This window comes from Pectinophora gossypiella, chromosome 17, assembly GCF_024362695.1.
Source record: "Pectinophora gossypiella chromosome 17, ilPecGoss1.1, whole genome shotgun sequence".
Lineage (NCBI taxonomy): Eukaryota > Metazoa > Arthropoda > Insecta > Lepidoptera > Gelechiidae > Pectinophora > Pectinophora gossypiella.
The window spans coordinates 6,099,350-6,115,014 of NC_065420.1; the positions used below are offsets into that span (position 1 = coordinate 6,099,350).

The 15,665-nt window shown below is 36.2% G+C and overlaps 2 protein-coding genes and 1 long non-coding RNA gene across 3 annotated transcripts; 2 read left to right on the forward strand and 1 right to left on the reverse strand.

Moving 5' to 3' along the window:
- Positions 1-476: 476 nt before the first annotated feature.
- On the reverse strand, positions 477-10,869 carry LOC126374382 (peptidyl-prolyl cis-trans isomerase FKBP8). The gene is made up of 8 exons (XM_050021006.1): positions 10,716-10,869; positions 10,394-10,585; positions 9,737-9,880; positions 5,548-5,810; positions 3,628-3,874; positions 2,500-2,784; positions 1,836-1,936; positions 477-1,459 (listed from the first exon to the last, which is right to left on the reverse strand). The coding sequence occupies exons 2-7, from the start codon at positions 10,583-10,585 to the stop codon at positions 1,850-1,852; spliced, it is 1,218 nt and encodes a 405-aa protein (XP_049876963.1). The 5' UTR covers positions 10,716-10,869; the 3' UTR covers positions 477-1,459; positions 1,836-1,849.
- A 546-nt stretch (positions 10,870-11,415) lies between these two features.
- Positions 11,416-13,461, forward strand: LOC126374540 (uncharacterized). The gene is made up of 3 exons (XR_007567460.1): positions 11,416-11,871; positions 12,504-12,543; positions 12,712-13,461. It is a non-coding gene; the product is annotated as an uncharacterized LOC126374540 (long non-coding RNA).
- A 480-nt stretch (positions 13,462-13,941) lies between these two features.
- Positions 13,942-15,665, forward strand: LOC126374416 (cyclin-dependent-like kinase 5). Its single transcript, XM_050021060.1, has 2 exons — positions 13,942-14,722; positions 14,916-15,665. The coding sequence occupies exons 1-2, from the start codon at positions 14,065-14,067 to the stop codon at positions 15,152-15,154; spliced, it is 897 nt and encodes a 298-aa protein (XP_049877017.1). The 5' UTR covers positions 13,942-14,064; the 3' UTR covers positions 15,155-15,665.

A 15,665-nucleotide genomic window follows, 5' to 3' on the forward strand; every position in this document is an offset into this window, starting at 1 on the left:
AATGTCAAATTGCAATATTGCTTTTTTAGATGAATTGCTTCTATGTGGCCTTTTTGACCCCCTGCCCTTCTTTCCCTCACCAGTGCTTTAAGTTTATAGCCGTGTTGTTTATCAGGAATTTAAGATTGACAAGAACTGTACTAGTCTCATATAATATACCATAATTATACTCTTAATAGTAATTCCATACACTTTATTAGTAGTTAATTACTTCTCTTAATATGTAAAATGTTATTTATTTTTAGATAAGTTATTGGATGGAAAGTGCACATAGAAAGTATAACATTTATTACGAATTTTTTGTTCTATTTTTGTGTAATTTTATTGTTTTTATTTTAAAATCTATCTTTGGTGGTTTCTGTAAGAATATGTTTAGAAGGCAGGGTGTGAGAAACCTGAGCTTAAAATTCCGCCAACACTTCCCAATTGAATCAATTTTACTTATTAAGGGATAAATTGTGCAAGTAAAACAGAAATGATTTCAACAATTTTGTTTATTAAGTTTATACTGGAACCACCTTTTTATAACAGGGCTGCAGCCCTTACACCAAACCATGTCCTAATGTAAATAAATCTATTTTTTCCTTACGTATGCCGTGTCATTTCAAGTTATTTGCCAAAACGTGAAATCTACAAAAAACTTAAGTTTTATATTTTATATAAACTATAAAATAGAAACCTAGAAAAATAGTCAAACTAAATTTAATTTTAAACTAAGCACCTGATTAATTCAATATTTATTTCCCATTTATCGAACGACACAAAACAATGGATGGAAATACTTCCACAAAGACATTTTGGAATGCAAGTCGTAAAATAACTGCTTTTAAATTTTCTTATACTTACTTATAAAGTATCCAAAAATATACATTAGTTTGATACTTTCCCAATACATAAATATTGATCTCTGTGACAAATACAATAATTTTGGCACTAAAAGCTAATAAAAATAAATCACGACACGAAGCTAATAAAAACAAAACGAGAAATCTGTTTCCGATATATAAATGCAAATCGTAGCTTTATAAAGAAAAGTACCTAATATGATAATGTTTTAAATCACAATAATATGTACTATTTACTCCTAAATAACCTACCTATCCCCCTTTTTACAATAAAATATTTATTTTACAAATATTGTCTACAGTTATAATAAGTGCGTAAATGTTGAACGTCTACCGATGTAGGTGTTGGGCTCTGCGCTGGAGCTTTTAGATATAAAATGCAACATGTAGAATGACCAAATGAGTTGGAAGTAAAATTGTAAAGAATATAAAAATATAAACTGCGTTATACTGTTTGTAAAGTGGAACATATGAGGTTCCTCTACTCGGAGATTGTTCTCAAGTAGACTAGTAAGCTTGGCTCGCTATAAACATAATGTCGACATTATCGCCAGTCATAGATATGAATAAGTAGCTGCACCTCTCCACGATCACACCTTTGGAATCTCGCTTACCTGGGGATTTAGAATTCATTTCATTTTATGGCTATCTTCGATAAAATATCTTTTACAAAACATAGCTTGGTCTGTACTAAAGTTTTGTGGAACCATGTACAAACAACGCCAATTGTACAAAATCGTTGAAACCTTTATCATAATCCCACTGTAATATAGTGATACAGAGGTAGCATAATACTACAGTGCGTTCAAGAATACATTTCTCATACGACTGTGCGTCTTATGAGCTTCGCACCGTCTGCACGCACGCATACACGCATGCCCTCGCGCACGCATGTACGCATTCACGTACGCTCGCACGCACGCACGCAATTCATCATTAACGTAAGGAGTCTGTATTTCTCATGGGTTATATATTAGGGCTGCAACTCACGTGTGCGGCGCGGGTCAGTGCGCCTGCATCTTGTAGCGGTACACCAGCACGCTGGCCACTCCAACCAGCAGGCTCAGGAGGAACGATCCCCACACCAACATCTGTATCCCATACAAGTATATTATACAACCAATCCATTCTACCAAAAAACAATTATGCTATCTCTTTCTTCTATTCCGTGCGACCAATAACTGCAATAAGGGTAGTTATACCCACAACTTCATAGCCACTATCCCTCACCTCGCCAGTCATCTCGCGCCAACAACGCCGCATGCAACGCGACCGAAATGTCGAGAGAATAATTTAATGAAGTAATTGTTTTTTACCTCATTAAATGTATCGGCCCGTGTGTGCAAAGTGTGTCAGTTTTAAAGTTTTTTTAATTTCTTATTTGTTCTTATGGACCATGAGCCCTTGTATGACAAGGTTCATCATAGAACTTCGTATCAACACTGGCTGCAAATTTTCTTTGATTACTTGTGGTTTTGCCCACCCCATTACGGATTACGGGCGTGAGTCTACACTTTGATCTTAGCCAAACGGGCGTGAGTTTACGTATATACTGAATAATACTTATGTAAAAAATTACGATTCAAAGTTAACTATGTTACCTACCGAATAAAGATATTTTTGAATTTGAATTTAGAATTTAAAAGTGACAAACCTTAGTCCTCGAAGGCTTCTTATCTGGCGACGACGCGCCTTTCGGTTGATCAGTAGTGCCGAGCATCCGTTTAGCCAGCCGCCTCTCCACAGAGCGGTCCCTGTTGGCCTTCTGTTCGCACCTCTGCAGCTCCTTCTTGGTGCCGGCGTCGTCCGGGGCGGCGGCGGCGGCGGCGCGGGCCGCGGCCAGGGCCTCCGAGTTGCGCCCCATGGCCGTGAGGATGCGGGACTTGCGGTATAGGGCTTTAGCGTTGTTTGGCTGGCACGTCAGCACACGGGTTACTGCCTGGAAGAGATTGGGTCTTGTCAGTGTTAGAACGGCCTCTGTGGTCCAGTGGTTGAGCGTTGGACTCACGATCCGGAGGCCCCGGGTTCGAATCCCGGTAGGGACATATTACAAAAATCACTTTGTGATCCTTAGTTTGGTTAGGACATTACAGGCTGATCACCTGATTATTCGAAAGTAAGATGATCCGTGCTTCGGAAGGCACGTTAAGCCGTTGGTCCCGGTCACTATTTACTGAGTGAGTAATCGTTAATCGTTACATGAGACATGTCAGGGGTGTTTGGCCCAATATAAATCATAACCCTGACACCAGGGTTGATGAGGCTGGTATTTCACGTCACAACCCACACGATAAGAAGTTTTAGTCGTGGCATTAGAAGTTAATTATGTCAAATAATTCGACTTTGAGTTATATTGCTGTTGCTCTCGTTAAAGATTTATAACCAACTTACTATTGCTGGTCACTGTAACATCAATGAAATGAATTTTTCGACGAATAAATATATCTGTCTCCTTTCAATAGTCAAATAATAGTTTCCTTTATGGCTCCAGATCAATGAGAATTTTTCATCCAAAAACTAATTTCTATCACCTTTAAATAGACCTAGAATATCTCACCCTGGACACTTCATACAAAAAACTTAGTTTTACACAGACACTACACATTGACGTTATTTTACACGCGCATCTGTGTGTTACGTCTGACGCCTATACGATTGAAGACTAAAGTAAGTAAACCTAGCTCAGCCGCTGGTTTCTAGTTCTATACGTAGTATTATTCCTTATTCTATACCAAAACATACACAAAAACCATACTCTTAACCGATTGTAGTATAAACGAACCTGTAAAGCAGCTTCATAAGCGCCAGCCTTGAGTTGAGCGGCGGCCATGTTGTTGTGGACACGTAGCCGCTCCTCCAGCAGGGCCTGCAGGTCCCCCGAGGTGGGCGCCAGCTCCCCGCTCGCGGTGGGGTCTGTGATGCCGCCCTCGCTCTCGTCCAGCACGTCCAACGCCCGGCGGTACAGCTGCACTGCCAGCTGCGCCTCCCCGCGGCCGTACCACCAGTTACCGCGGGCGCGGCGACGGGTGCTGAAATATAATAAGAAATAACACTACAATAGTAGTCATTACATTTGTTGAGCCAACCAGCCTGACAGAGTGCACACGGCTAGAACAAACAAAAAACACATAACATAAACTCACGACTCTATCCCAATAGGGATGTTTCCAATTAGTCAAATCAGTTACTTTTTATTAAACGTCAAAACACGAAATTACTAAGAAATTTGTATGGAAAGCAACCTATGACGTCACAGAAAAACGTGACAAAATGTCGCACTTATTATTAAAATTTATAAATAAATAAAATAAATAGAAAAAAAAAAACGTTTTTTCACCTCTAGATCTATCTTTGTTTAGTTTTTTTTTTGCTATATGTTCGAATTTTGAAATCGAACGCCAACGTTCTTTCATCTGATTCGAATATTTCATCTCACAGTAATTGCCCGCGCTGGCTCACCAGCGCGGGGCCTGTAAATATTTACTTTTCATGGTGATTGTTCATCAAAACATCTAATAATTTGCAATAAAATTGAACCTAGGCTGTGTTTAAAGTAAAAATAATGTGAATGCAAATCATTAGGTCAGTGATTTTTAAGTCAAGTATAAAGTCTTTTTATTTATATTGTGCTAAATAAATAAATATTAACTGATTATTATAAAAGCATCTTTTGTAAGTAGTACTACCTACCTAAGCAAGTAAATGACGGTTAAATTAGGCAGCCCTGAGACGTCACAAACACAGTTGCGCGTGTTGATAATGTCAATGTGTAGTGTCTGTGTACAACGAGGTTGTTTGTATGAAGTGTCCGGGGTGTGACTGTACGTAAAATTAGGAGCACAGATTAGATATGTTAGGTTTCATTATGTAGAACGATGTCAAAGGTATAGTCGTATATCAATTAAATATTCTAATCAGCATGATTAGGTACCTAAAATTCTTACTTTATTTATCAGTTACAAAGTTCATTCACACCACTGATAGATAATAAAGTCTAAGACTTAAAGTCTCCAATAAATCAATGATCGCTTAAAAACTCCTACTAACTGACATCTCTTTTTTGTAGTATTAACTAAAAAGTAAATAAAAAAGTTAAAGGCCGAAAGATGATGTATTAAAATTTTACTTCAAATGCAACTGCTTCAAAACTAATCATGTCATGGTTAAATAGAATAGAACAATAGAAGAGATAAGGATTCCCTTGACATTATTCTGCTATCTATATGTACATTTTTAATTACCGACCCCCTTATACTAAGAGACAAAATGAGAAACTTAACATAATATTTACACAAGACTAAAAAACTGTATGTGGTATAAGTTTTTGTAGTAAAAGTTCTCTTCAGAAACATAATAGCTTTTGATAAGTGTATAAGAAATACGAAGACATTAAGATATGATGAGATAAGCAGCGAAGTTATACATATTTAGCATGCTTGGAAGTTTATTGATTAAACTTTCACTGCTACAAGTGAAGCCTGAGTCGAAAAAAGCAAGTTGGAGACATGTCACCAAAATTATTGTTTTCTTATACGTCGGCGGCTCTGGTATGTATAGCGCTTTATGTTCAGTTTAGTTTATAACCCTGTTTAATTAACATAATTTGTAATTTACTGAGACTGTTCAAATTTGACAAACAATTTAATCCGACAAGGTTCTAAACTAGGTACAATTATTATTGGCATAAGCAGCGATTACTAACCCAGTTTCCATCCTCTCAGCTATAGGCAAAGTTTCGTGCTCGGGCTCCTCCGCCCAGTCGTGTAGTTCGAGCCGCGCCTCGAGCCAGGTGTCGGGGCTTATCGCGGGGCCTTTGTACTTGGGGCTGTCCACCTCGCCCACCAAGCCGAGACTCTCGCCTGGCTTAAGCCCCGTGTCGCCATACCCGAACCGCGGCGACATTTGCAGGAGACACTCCTCGCCTTTGTACATTAACGTCAACGCTAAGTCCAGGCCTTGGAGGACCTGGAAAGACAAATTACATTCAAAACGTTTTGTGGTTGATAGACAAAGACTCTTCAGCAACCCGCAGTGGACCAGCGTAGTCGAGTATCCTTCATAGGCCAGTTGATTGCCGGAACCTATGCCCATCGATTTTTTTTGGCGTTACTAGTTACAGTCTTGGCCGAAAAGTGTAACGATACGTGGAACGACTTAGCTTGTTTAAAATGAAGTTCTGTGAAGATACTGATAATCTAAAGAATAATTAAATAGGTTGCAAAATAAGACTACTGGATTAAATATACACGACTTTGGTAGCTCAGTCGAAGCGCGTTTATCATTTTGGGTGCAGTGAGTTTAAATATATTGCTACAGGGTAGGTACAGTCATGGGCAATATCATGTACCCACTTTAGAAACCTGTCGCACTATCATATTTGACATTTAATGAGGATTACGGTTTAATTTGTCAAAAAAGTTAATGTGACATGGTTGGAAAGTGTATACATATTAGTACTCGTGACCGTACTACTGCATTGAATTACATTTACACCCGTATTATAAGATATTATCTCCAACATTCCGCGACTCTGTCCTCAGTTGAGGCGAACCTCAATTAAGGTCTTCCCCAAACTCCGCTCAAAATCGGTATTACTAGACGGGGCGCCTCAACCTTAACTCGAGTTTACTCCTTCTTCTTCTTCTTCTTATCGTGTGGGTTGTGAGGTGGAATACCCAGCCTCATCAACCCTGGTGCCAGGGTTATGATTGAGCCGCCAAAGGCCCCTGTCATGGCTCATGTAACGATTACTCACTAAAATCAGTAAATAGTAACCGGGACCAACGGCTTAACGTGCCTTCCGAAGCATGGATTATCTTACTTCCGGACAATCAGGTGATCAGCCTGTAATGTCCTTACCAATCTAGGGAGCACAAAGTGATTTTTGTGATATGTACCCACCGGGATTCGAACCCGGGGCCTCCGGATCGTGAGTCCAACGCTCAACCACTAGACCACAGAGACCGAATACCAAAATTCTCAGCTGAAGTCAAGTCGAGTGGCGGAAAAGGCGAGTTAACATCTTAGAATATGGGTGTTAATAGCATGTCAACTGGTTTCGCAAAAAAACACGATAAAATTATGTGATACAACTATACGTCAGAAGAAAGTTTTGTGGATGTAGAAATTAGCAATCTATCCATTCTGTCTTCTGCTATATTTGAGTATTCGGACAAGAACTACGTAAACATGCCATTATTTTTATTATTAGTCTTAAAATAGCGACCGCACGTCATCGGCTGCGTAACCATTTTTATCTATCGTCTGCTTCCGTATGTCTATCGTGTCGAGATAAACTCCTCCCTGTTTTAATGGCAATTTTAACATACTTATATAAACTCACGTTTTTATTGCGTAGATTTTTAAAGTTAGGTATGCTTTGGCGTCGCACTAGCTAAACTAAGCTAGGTAGGTACCTCATAAAAGTTTAGTTTATAACTACATAACAGTAGTTATAAATTATATTATTGTATAATTATTATTTGTTGAATTGAATTTATAAATGATTGAATGAGTAAATATAATATTAGGTACCATGTATTATCTGAATTCTGATTCCAATCTAATTTTGACAGTAATCTACGGGTTTTGTTTGCATGAAAATAAAAGATTTGTTATTATTATATTTTCTTTGTACCTAGCTGCTAGACCTTTTAAATAGACATGTGTCCCGAATTTATCAGTCATTAAGTAAAACGTGCTTGATAATGCGTACCGACGATGTTTTATAACTAAAAGATTTTGGGTAGATTACAGGTTATCGCACTAGATTTTATGTTTAGTAAATTACAAATCATCTGACGACCCTAATAAATCCCGGTAGGACAATCTCTGACGCCTTCACGCTAAAACTACTAAACCGATTTTGATGAAATTTGTACAGAAATAGATTACATATTGGGACCGAACAGATACGCCGCGCGCGGTACCCGAAATCCACACGCACGGAGTCGTGGGCGGAAAGATTGCCATTGTATAAGTTTATCCTTTGTTCTCTTCTTCTATCGTGTGGGTTGTGAGGTGGATTACAAACCCCATCAAGCCTGGTATCATGGTTATTATTGAGCCGCCATAGGACCCTGCCATGACTCATGTAACGACTACGTACTTACAATAGCAAGTAGTAACCAGGACCAACGGCTTAACGTGCCTTCCTAAGCACGGATTATCTTACTTTTGGACAATCAGGTGAACAGCTTGTAATGTCCTAACCAAACTAGGGATCACAAAGTGTCCTTTGTTGACATTTTGCCATACCATTATGTTAAAAATAAATGACTCATTGTTGTTATGCTACACTATGATTAAGCTGTTACAAATAATTGCATAAAACAAAGAAATATAATGCATGTCCATTCAGATTATCAATTTAGATAAGATGTATTGTTTACGTCGACATAATAGACATAAATTAAAATACCCAGCAATTGAAAATGCAATTCAAATGTACATTTCTACAAATAGAATTTTGTTAAAAGACATTATAAATATTATTAAGAGAGCATACATTGAACCCAGCAAAGAATAACATATTAGGTAGGTACTACTCATATATTTTGTCACCATTCATTCTTAGGCTTTGGTAACAAAAACAATGAGAGATTTTCCAGGCTATGTTCAGCAAAAACAATATAGATGGTGTTGTATAGCTTCAACATGATAATTACCTATTTTCTCAATACTCAGGTACATAATTATTCCAAAATACAATGTAATGGCAGAAGCATAATATATTTATATAAAAATAATTGTTGCTTGGTATTTGGATCACCTTAAGTATAGAATTATGTTACTGCTTATATTGCTTCTCTTTATTTTGATCAGAATAATAATAGGTGGACGATGTATTTGTGCCTGGGTGTAATAAAAAGGGTCATCATTTATACCCAAAAACAATGATAAAAGTATGTCTGTTAGATAAAGGAAAAATAAATAAAATGTGTACAGCTCCATCTATATCATTTTTGAGGAACATAGCCCTCCATTAGTCCCTCGTTAATTATAAATAATAAAATAATAATATGCTAGATGACTGGGTCAAAGTAAAATTATAAAATGCTAATCTAGAATTTAAAATAGAAGCTGGTCTAAACTAGCACAGGTTCTCAATGATTGGTATTGTTATTCGCTGGCCGTTTTCCATAAATATGCATGATACCTAAACAACTGGATTACTCCAGCCCAACTAATTCCCCAAGGAAGTCTAACACACCTTTAATGTTCCCAACTAGAAAAAAAAACATGACTACGGAAAAAAATATTGAGAATTGTTTGCAATAAAAAGCAACCATGCATTATTATAACTCAATCAAATGTGGATATTTCACGCAGAATGTTTGCTTGCATAACCTAGCCGATTGATCTACAAATTATACAACCAACACATACTACATTTCAATTGGTAATACACTCATGTAATTAGACCAATCATAGCTTGTGTAATAGTGCATAGTATCAGAATGTGCTATTACATTTTGGTAAAAATTTTACTGTTTTGGCAGCAATAGTATTACTTGACAACAAGACAAAGGAATTAAAATCTGAAGGATTTGTTAGTGAACATGTTTTCAATGTCAATATGAAAGAGTTTACATTGATCACTTGACACCTTTAAAATTAAGTGAATTGGCAATCAACTGTGTAAACAATTTGGTTTTGACTTTGAAATAAATGAACAATTAATTTATTTCCTTATGAGTATCATACCTAAAATATCCAATTAAACTTACTTATTGTAACAAAATTATATCTCATAGAAACAGACCAAAAAACATATTTCGTTTAAAATTATAGAAGTTATGCCTGAACAAACATAAAAAAGAAATATACGGTCAAATTGAGAACCTCCTCCTTTTTTGAAGTCGGTAAACTAAATAAATGCTATTACTCACTTCATTGTCTCCCAAATAAATCTTAACCTGGTCCCTCTTTTCCACAAGGTCTCCTGTGTCCCGAATTTTGACTTCATAACTGATTCTGCAAATATCACTTCTGTGCGGCCTTAATCCGTCAGACTCATCTCCGGCTTTCAATATCTGTAACCATCAAAAAAATAGATATTCCTTTTTCACCAATATACTATGGTAGGAGGGGAAAGCTGTACAAACACTGAATGGTGAACCGACTGCCAAGCTGACATGAGTCAATCACACTGTCTCACCAGTCACATACCCAGGTAACCAGGACTTGCACTCGGACTATAGTAGTAATTTTATCATTACCAAAATATCAAAGAAAGCAAATCTATTTATAAATCTTACGTATGAAAAAATGATTTCTTGTCACAGATAATACATCTGAATAGACATGTATACTGATCTGCTCAACTGATAAGCATGTCAAAAGGATATGTTTTGTTTTGTAGATAATCAATGTTGGCGAATGGTTATTCCATATTGTTATATAAACAGAAGTATGATTTCCAAATATATTTATCCACAATAACCATTACACTTTGTGAAAAATATATTTACATGAACAAAACATTACTGAAGTAAACAGGGTACTGGTACTAATATATTCGGAAGACGTAGAAAGTATTTTAGGACCTTTTTTAGCAGAGTTCCAGATCCGAGCACGTCCTGCCACTCGTCTGTCTTTGCCTCAGCAGGCTTCTCCTTCTCAGCGGCCGCAGCCTCCGCGAGCTTCGCCTCCTCAATTTCCTGCGCCGCCGCAGAGGCCAGATCCTCGAACGACGAACTCTCAGATTTATCCACCAACGTACCTTGTCCTTCACTCATCTGAAAACATGCTCATGATTTGCCCCACTTCATCCTAATACGTAGATGTTTATCAAACTTATCAACACACATTTCGTCAACTCGTGAATCATGTGTAGGACAAAACAAATATTCCTGAAAACCCACTCACCTTAAACTTTTTCGTTTAACACAAAATATAAAAATAAATCTCGTACTTTTGGAAATGATAATTCAACTTTTTGGATTTAATTTTTTTAGGAATGAAAAGTCAAAATAGGGTGCGTTCGAAATTGAAATACAATAATCCTTTTTCTCACTATTGAATCCGCTTTGTTAAACACCATGCATATTTCACGAGTAATACACAAATATTAAAGTAAATCAAATTGTGCTTACATAGTTAAAACCGTTTATAGGAGTATCATTATAATGACAAATCAAATATCTAGTTTAATTGTTAAATCTGTAGTGTAGGTATTAAATTATTAATTCCATTGTATGAATTCAGTTTCAGAACACTGTCATATGGACAAAAAAAATCAGCAAAAAATAAATAAGAAATTATTGGCAAGCATTCATAACAGATGGATTATCGCCGTTTTTTTTTAATGAAGCTATTTTCAAAACAGCTCTATATATCAAATGAAAAAAAATACATTGTATACTACATAATCGAGCAGTTAAGGATAATAGTAGGCTTTGGCTTCCCCATTTAAGTCATCTTTTGCTGATCTCTCGCGTCGCGGTACGCGTCTTTCCAATGCCTTTCTTCTCAATTAAAAAGTAAATAAATTGACATTACGTTTATTTTCTAGATCAAAGCGTTAAGTGTAATGCAAAAAAAAGTGCGAATTAAAGAGTCCCTCAGAACAATAACTAAAGCATAGAAGGAAGGCTAAAATAAGAATTCAGAAACTATAAACCGGCTCTCTTCTAGCTTACGACACAAACTATGAGTGAGAAAAGGACAAATGATTCGCTCTTTGCTTCATTTTTTCCGAGGTTGTCACAACATGAAATGTCATTTGGACCTATTGGACTCATTTTAACTCGGCCAAATACATAGTAACATACATAAGAAGATTTTACTTATATTTACCGAACTATTTGACACGGTCGCGTCAACTGTGTTTACGAGTGTCTTGTGTTCAGATTGTTTTAAGTGATAATTTAACAATATTTTTCCAAATAAATGGAAAGAAACTTTTATTTATATCAAATAATTGAGTGTCTCGACTGTGTGACATTATGTCTTGTGTGGTATGGGGCTGCAGCTCACATTCAGGAAGAAAAGAAAATAGCCAACAACTTCTGTCGTTTCATCGGTAAGTTTTTTGTAATTTTCTAGTGAAATGTGAACTGCTGAACAATTTTAGGAAAGTAATATGTTTTGCTGAATAGATTTGTAGCATAAAATATTTGAGATATCCATTATATTATACGTTTCATCGATGAATACGGAATTGATTTGAGGTTATGTTGATTGTCCATAGTGATGTACTAAAATTATCGATACTTTTAATTTTTAGATTTCCTGTAGACGATAACAAAGAGAAAGAATGGATAATTCGCATTAATAGACGAAATTGGATTCCAAATAAGTACAGCCGTATTTGCTCGAAACATTTTACTGCGGATTCATATATGTGTGTTCCTAATTCAAAGTGGAGGCGTCTTCGAGACGATGCTATTCCTACATTGAACATTATAGATCAGACAGATGAAATGGTGTTTAAATTTAAATTTCAGCCTAGCCTGCATCATCTCACTGCTGGATAGATAGATAAGATATTTGTATCATGTTATCACAACACGTTTATACTATCTATCATTCAACTACATATTATTATGTACTTAATAAACTTAGTATATACTAAGTCTGTAGTTGTTTTATGTCTAAACAATTATGAGTTGTACACGTTTTATATAAGTAAATTATTATTATCTTTGATTTCAGATATTAAATCCAAAAGTGTCGACTGGATTTACATGAAAAGGTATATCAAATAATTTTCTTTTTTTATATTTTTAACATGATATACATATATAGAGTGTATAATTCAACCAGCTGCACAATGCACTTAAATCAGATATATTTTACTTTTATTTTTATAGATTATTTTGTACATATACTATTTTAACATTATTATTAAACTTTATTTCAGTCAGTTCAAGAAGACGAGATGAAAAATTTAAAAGAAAAGCTGAACAAGTCCCGCCTCAAGATCAAACGACTTAATGAAAAAAAAAAAACAATGTGACAGGGTGTCACAAAGACAGTTTCTAAGCAAATTGACACTGTTTAGAAATTAATAAATTTGTATTTATTGTAAATATAATGTACATAATTAATAACGTGTGAAATAAATACTTGCTAATGAACAGATTTACGATCTAATTTATATTTCATTTTACCTCCTGTTCTTATTTACTCCTACTCCAACACTCCAGGTTGATACGAACTGCGCCCAATAAAGAATGTAATGAATGTTATAGATTTGTGTAAGCGACTTAGATAAATCTTGACTAAACCTTCCTTTACAAATACAAATATACTTTATTGCACACAACATACAATACTTACAAGTTTTACACGAAAGATACAGTACACCACCTACCTACCTTTTACTTTCCCTTTCTGTTCTCTTATGAATACTTGTATGCCGTATTTTTTTAAGTATAATGCTATATCTAGTAGGTACGAGTATGGTAATCCTAGTATTGAAACAGCTTGTAGCCCTAGTAAAGACCGCCATTTTATGTTTACAGAGTGGCACGTTTTTTCTGTAGGTATTTCCAGTCCATACTCTTTTCTATGTCTATGGCGTGACCCCATCGGGCCTCTTACCGTCTGTGCGGCTTAGACCCGGCGGCGGCGGTTCCAATTTGCACGGCACGTCGATCGACACCAGTGCACGGCGGATGACATCATAAATAAATTCGAATATTACAAAATACTTACCGATTAAACGATAACAGTTGGCTATTTTCTTTCCTTCCTGAATGTGAGCTGCAGCTCCAAACTAATATAAACCAGACAATATAATCCAAAAATGGTTAGATACTTACCTATCAGAGACAGAGTCTCCTTTCATCAAGAAGAAGATAATTGCATCCTACAAAAAGAAATCTTGTAAAAAAAATTTATCGACATTAATTGTAAGTAAATTTAATTTTATCGACATATTACTAAAGTGAAACCCAACACTAGGCAATGAAAAACTTGTGACAACCTACGAAATTACGAAACAATTTTTGTATATGCGTCTTTGTCTAACATTACGCCGGTTCCGTAAGATAAAGTAGAGCAGAATTATAGAGTTCTGTTGCTATTTTAGCCTTCCTTCTATGCTTTAGTTATTGTTCTGAGAAAGAGTCCATAAGGTTTTATATAGTGTCGTTTTGTTGTTTATATTGTTTATGAACGGTATATTCTGAAATAAACAGTGTTACTTCAGTACACGGAACGTAAACAATCGATTTTTCACATTTATAGTTATTTTATTACCAAAATAATTATGCAGAAGTATGAGAAGCTCGAGAAAATTGGTGAAGGAACCTACGGGACCGTTTTTAAAGCCAAAAATAAAGAAAGTCATGAGATAGTGGCTCTGAAGCGGGTGAGGTTAGACGACGACGATGAAGGTGTACCATCTTCCGCTTTACGTGAAATATGTCTCCTTAAAGAACTTAAACACAAGAACATCGTGCGGCTGTACGATGTCCTGCACAGTGAAAAGAAACTGACACTAGTGTTCGAACATTGTGACCAGGACTTGAAGAAGTACTTCGACAGTTTAAATGGAGAAATAGATCTGGATGTGGTGAAATCCTTTATGTATCAATTGTTGAGGGGACTCGCGTTCTGTCATAGTCATAACGTACTTCATCGCGACCTTAAGCCACAAAATTTGTTGATAAATAAAAATGGGGAGTTAAAGTTGGCTGACTTTGGTTTAGCGAGAGCCTTTGGTATACCAGTGAAGTGCTATTCGGCGGAGGTGGTGACGCTGTGGTACCGGCCGCCGGACGTGTTGTTCGGTGCCAAGCTGTACACCACCAGTATAGATATGTGGTCAGCAGGGTGTATATTTGCTGAACTAGCCAACTCAGGCCGCCCTCTCTTCCCTGGATCTGATGTTGATGACCAACTGAAGAGGATTTTTAAACTATTGGGTTAGTCAATATGTAAATCCCTCTTTAATATGTAATATCATTGAATTTCACAAAGAAAAACAAATAGGTGTTATGAAACCCTATAGGTACAAAGTCAATGTTAATTGCATAAATGAAGCCATTATGTTTCTTTCCTGTTTGAAAAGTCATTGTCATGTGTATGCACAGTCTCAGTGTTATTTTGTGATTACAGGCACACCAAATGAGGACACATGGCCTGGTGTGACTCAGCTGCCTGACTACAAGCCTCTGCCCATCTACCAGCCTAGTCTTGGCTTAGCCCAGGTGGTGCCCCGGCTGTCGGCCCGAGGCCGGGACCTATTGGCTCGCCTTCTCACCTGCAACCCAGCCCTCCGCATGCCTGCTGACGATGCCATGGCACATGCCTACTTCCACGACCTCAATCCATCAGTAAAAAATGACAGATGTTAACAATCAATACACCCATACAAATGTACCTCAGAACTATTATATTGTGCTAAACAAAGCAATGAAGAGGTACAGGAGTATTATGAGGAAGAAGACTCTTAAATATGGTTTGACATATGGACATACAGTGTGTATGATTAATAGAATTTAGAAACAGTTGTACCAGTTAAGTGTTGGTGTTTCTTACTTTGACTATTTTAATAATTGGAAGCTTTTTACCTGTGTTGTTTATTTATTTAATTAAATATTTTATTACATTGTCTTAGCCTAACATGACTGTCTTAACTATTAGTTTTAATACTAATCTGCTCAAGATACTGGTGATCTCACATGCATGTTAAAGTGATTAAAATGATTTACAATTTGTTATGTTAAATTATGAAATAATACATGTGTATTTATATTATAGGAAATAAGACTGTAAAATCAATTGCTAATATAAAATGTAAAATTCGGGTTAATTATAAGAGTAAGAAAAACTTTTGATAATTAGCAATAAATATTGTGACTTTCA

Coding starts and splice junctions, on each gene's coding strand:
- LOC126374416 (XM_050021060.1), top strand. CDS start 14,065: ATGCAGAAGTATGAGAAGCTCGAGAAAATTGGTGAAGGAACCTACGGG. Junction 14,723..14,915: donor GAGGATTTTTAAACTATTGG/GTTAGTCAATAT, acceptor TTGTGATTACAG/GCACACCAAATGAGGACACA.
- LOC126374382 (XM_050021006.1), bottom strand. CDS start 10,585: ATGAGTGAAGGACAAGGTACGTTGGTGGATAAATCTGAGAGTTCGTCG. Junction 5,811..9,736: donor TTTATTTGGGAGACAATGAA/GTGAGTAATAGC, acceptor TTGTCTTTCCAG/GTCCTCCAAGGCCTGGACTT. Junction 2,785..3,627: donor CTTATGAAGCTGCTTTACAG/GTTCGTTTATAC, acceptor AATCTCTTCCAG/GCAGTAACCCGTGTGCTGAC.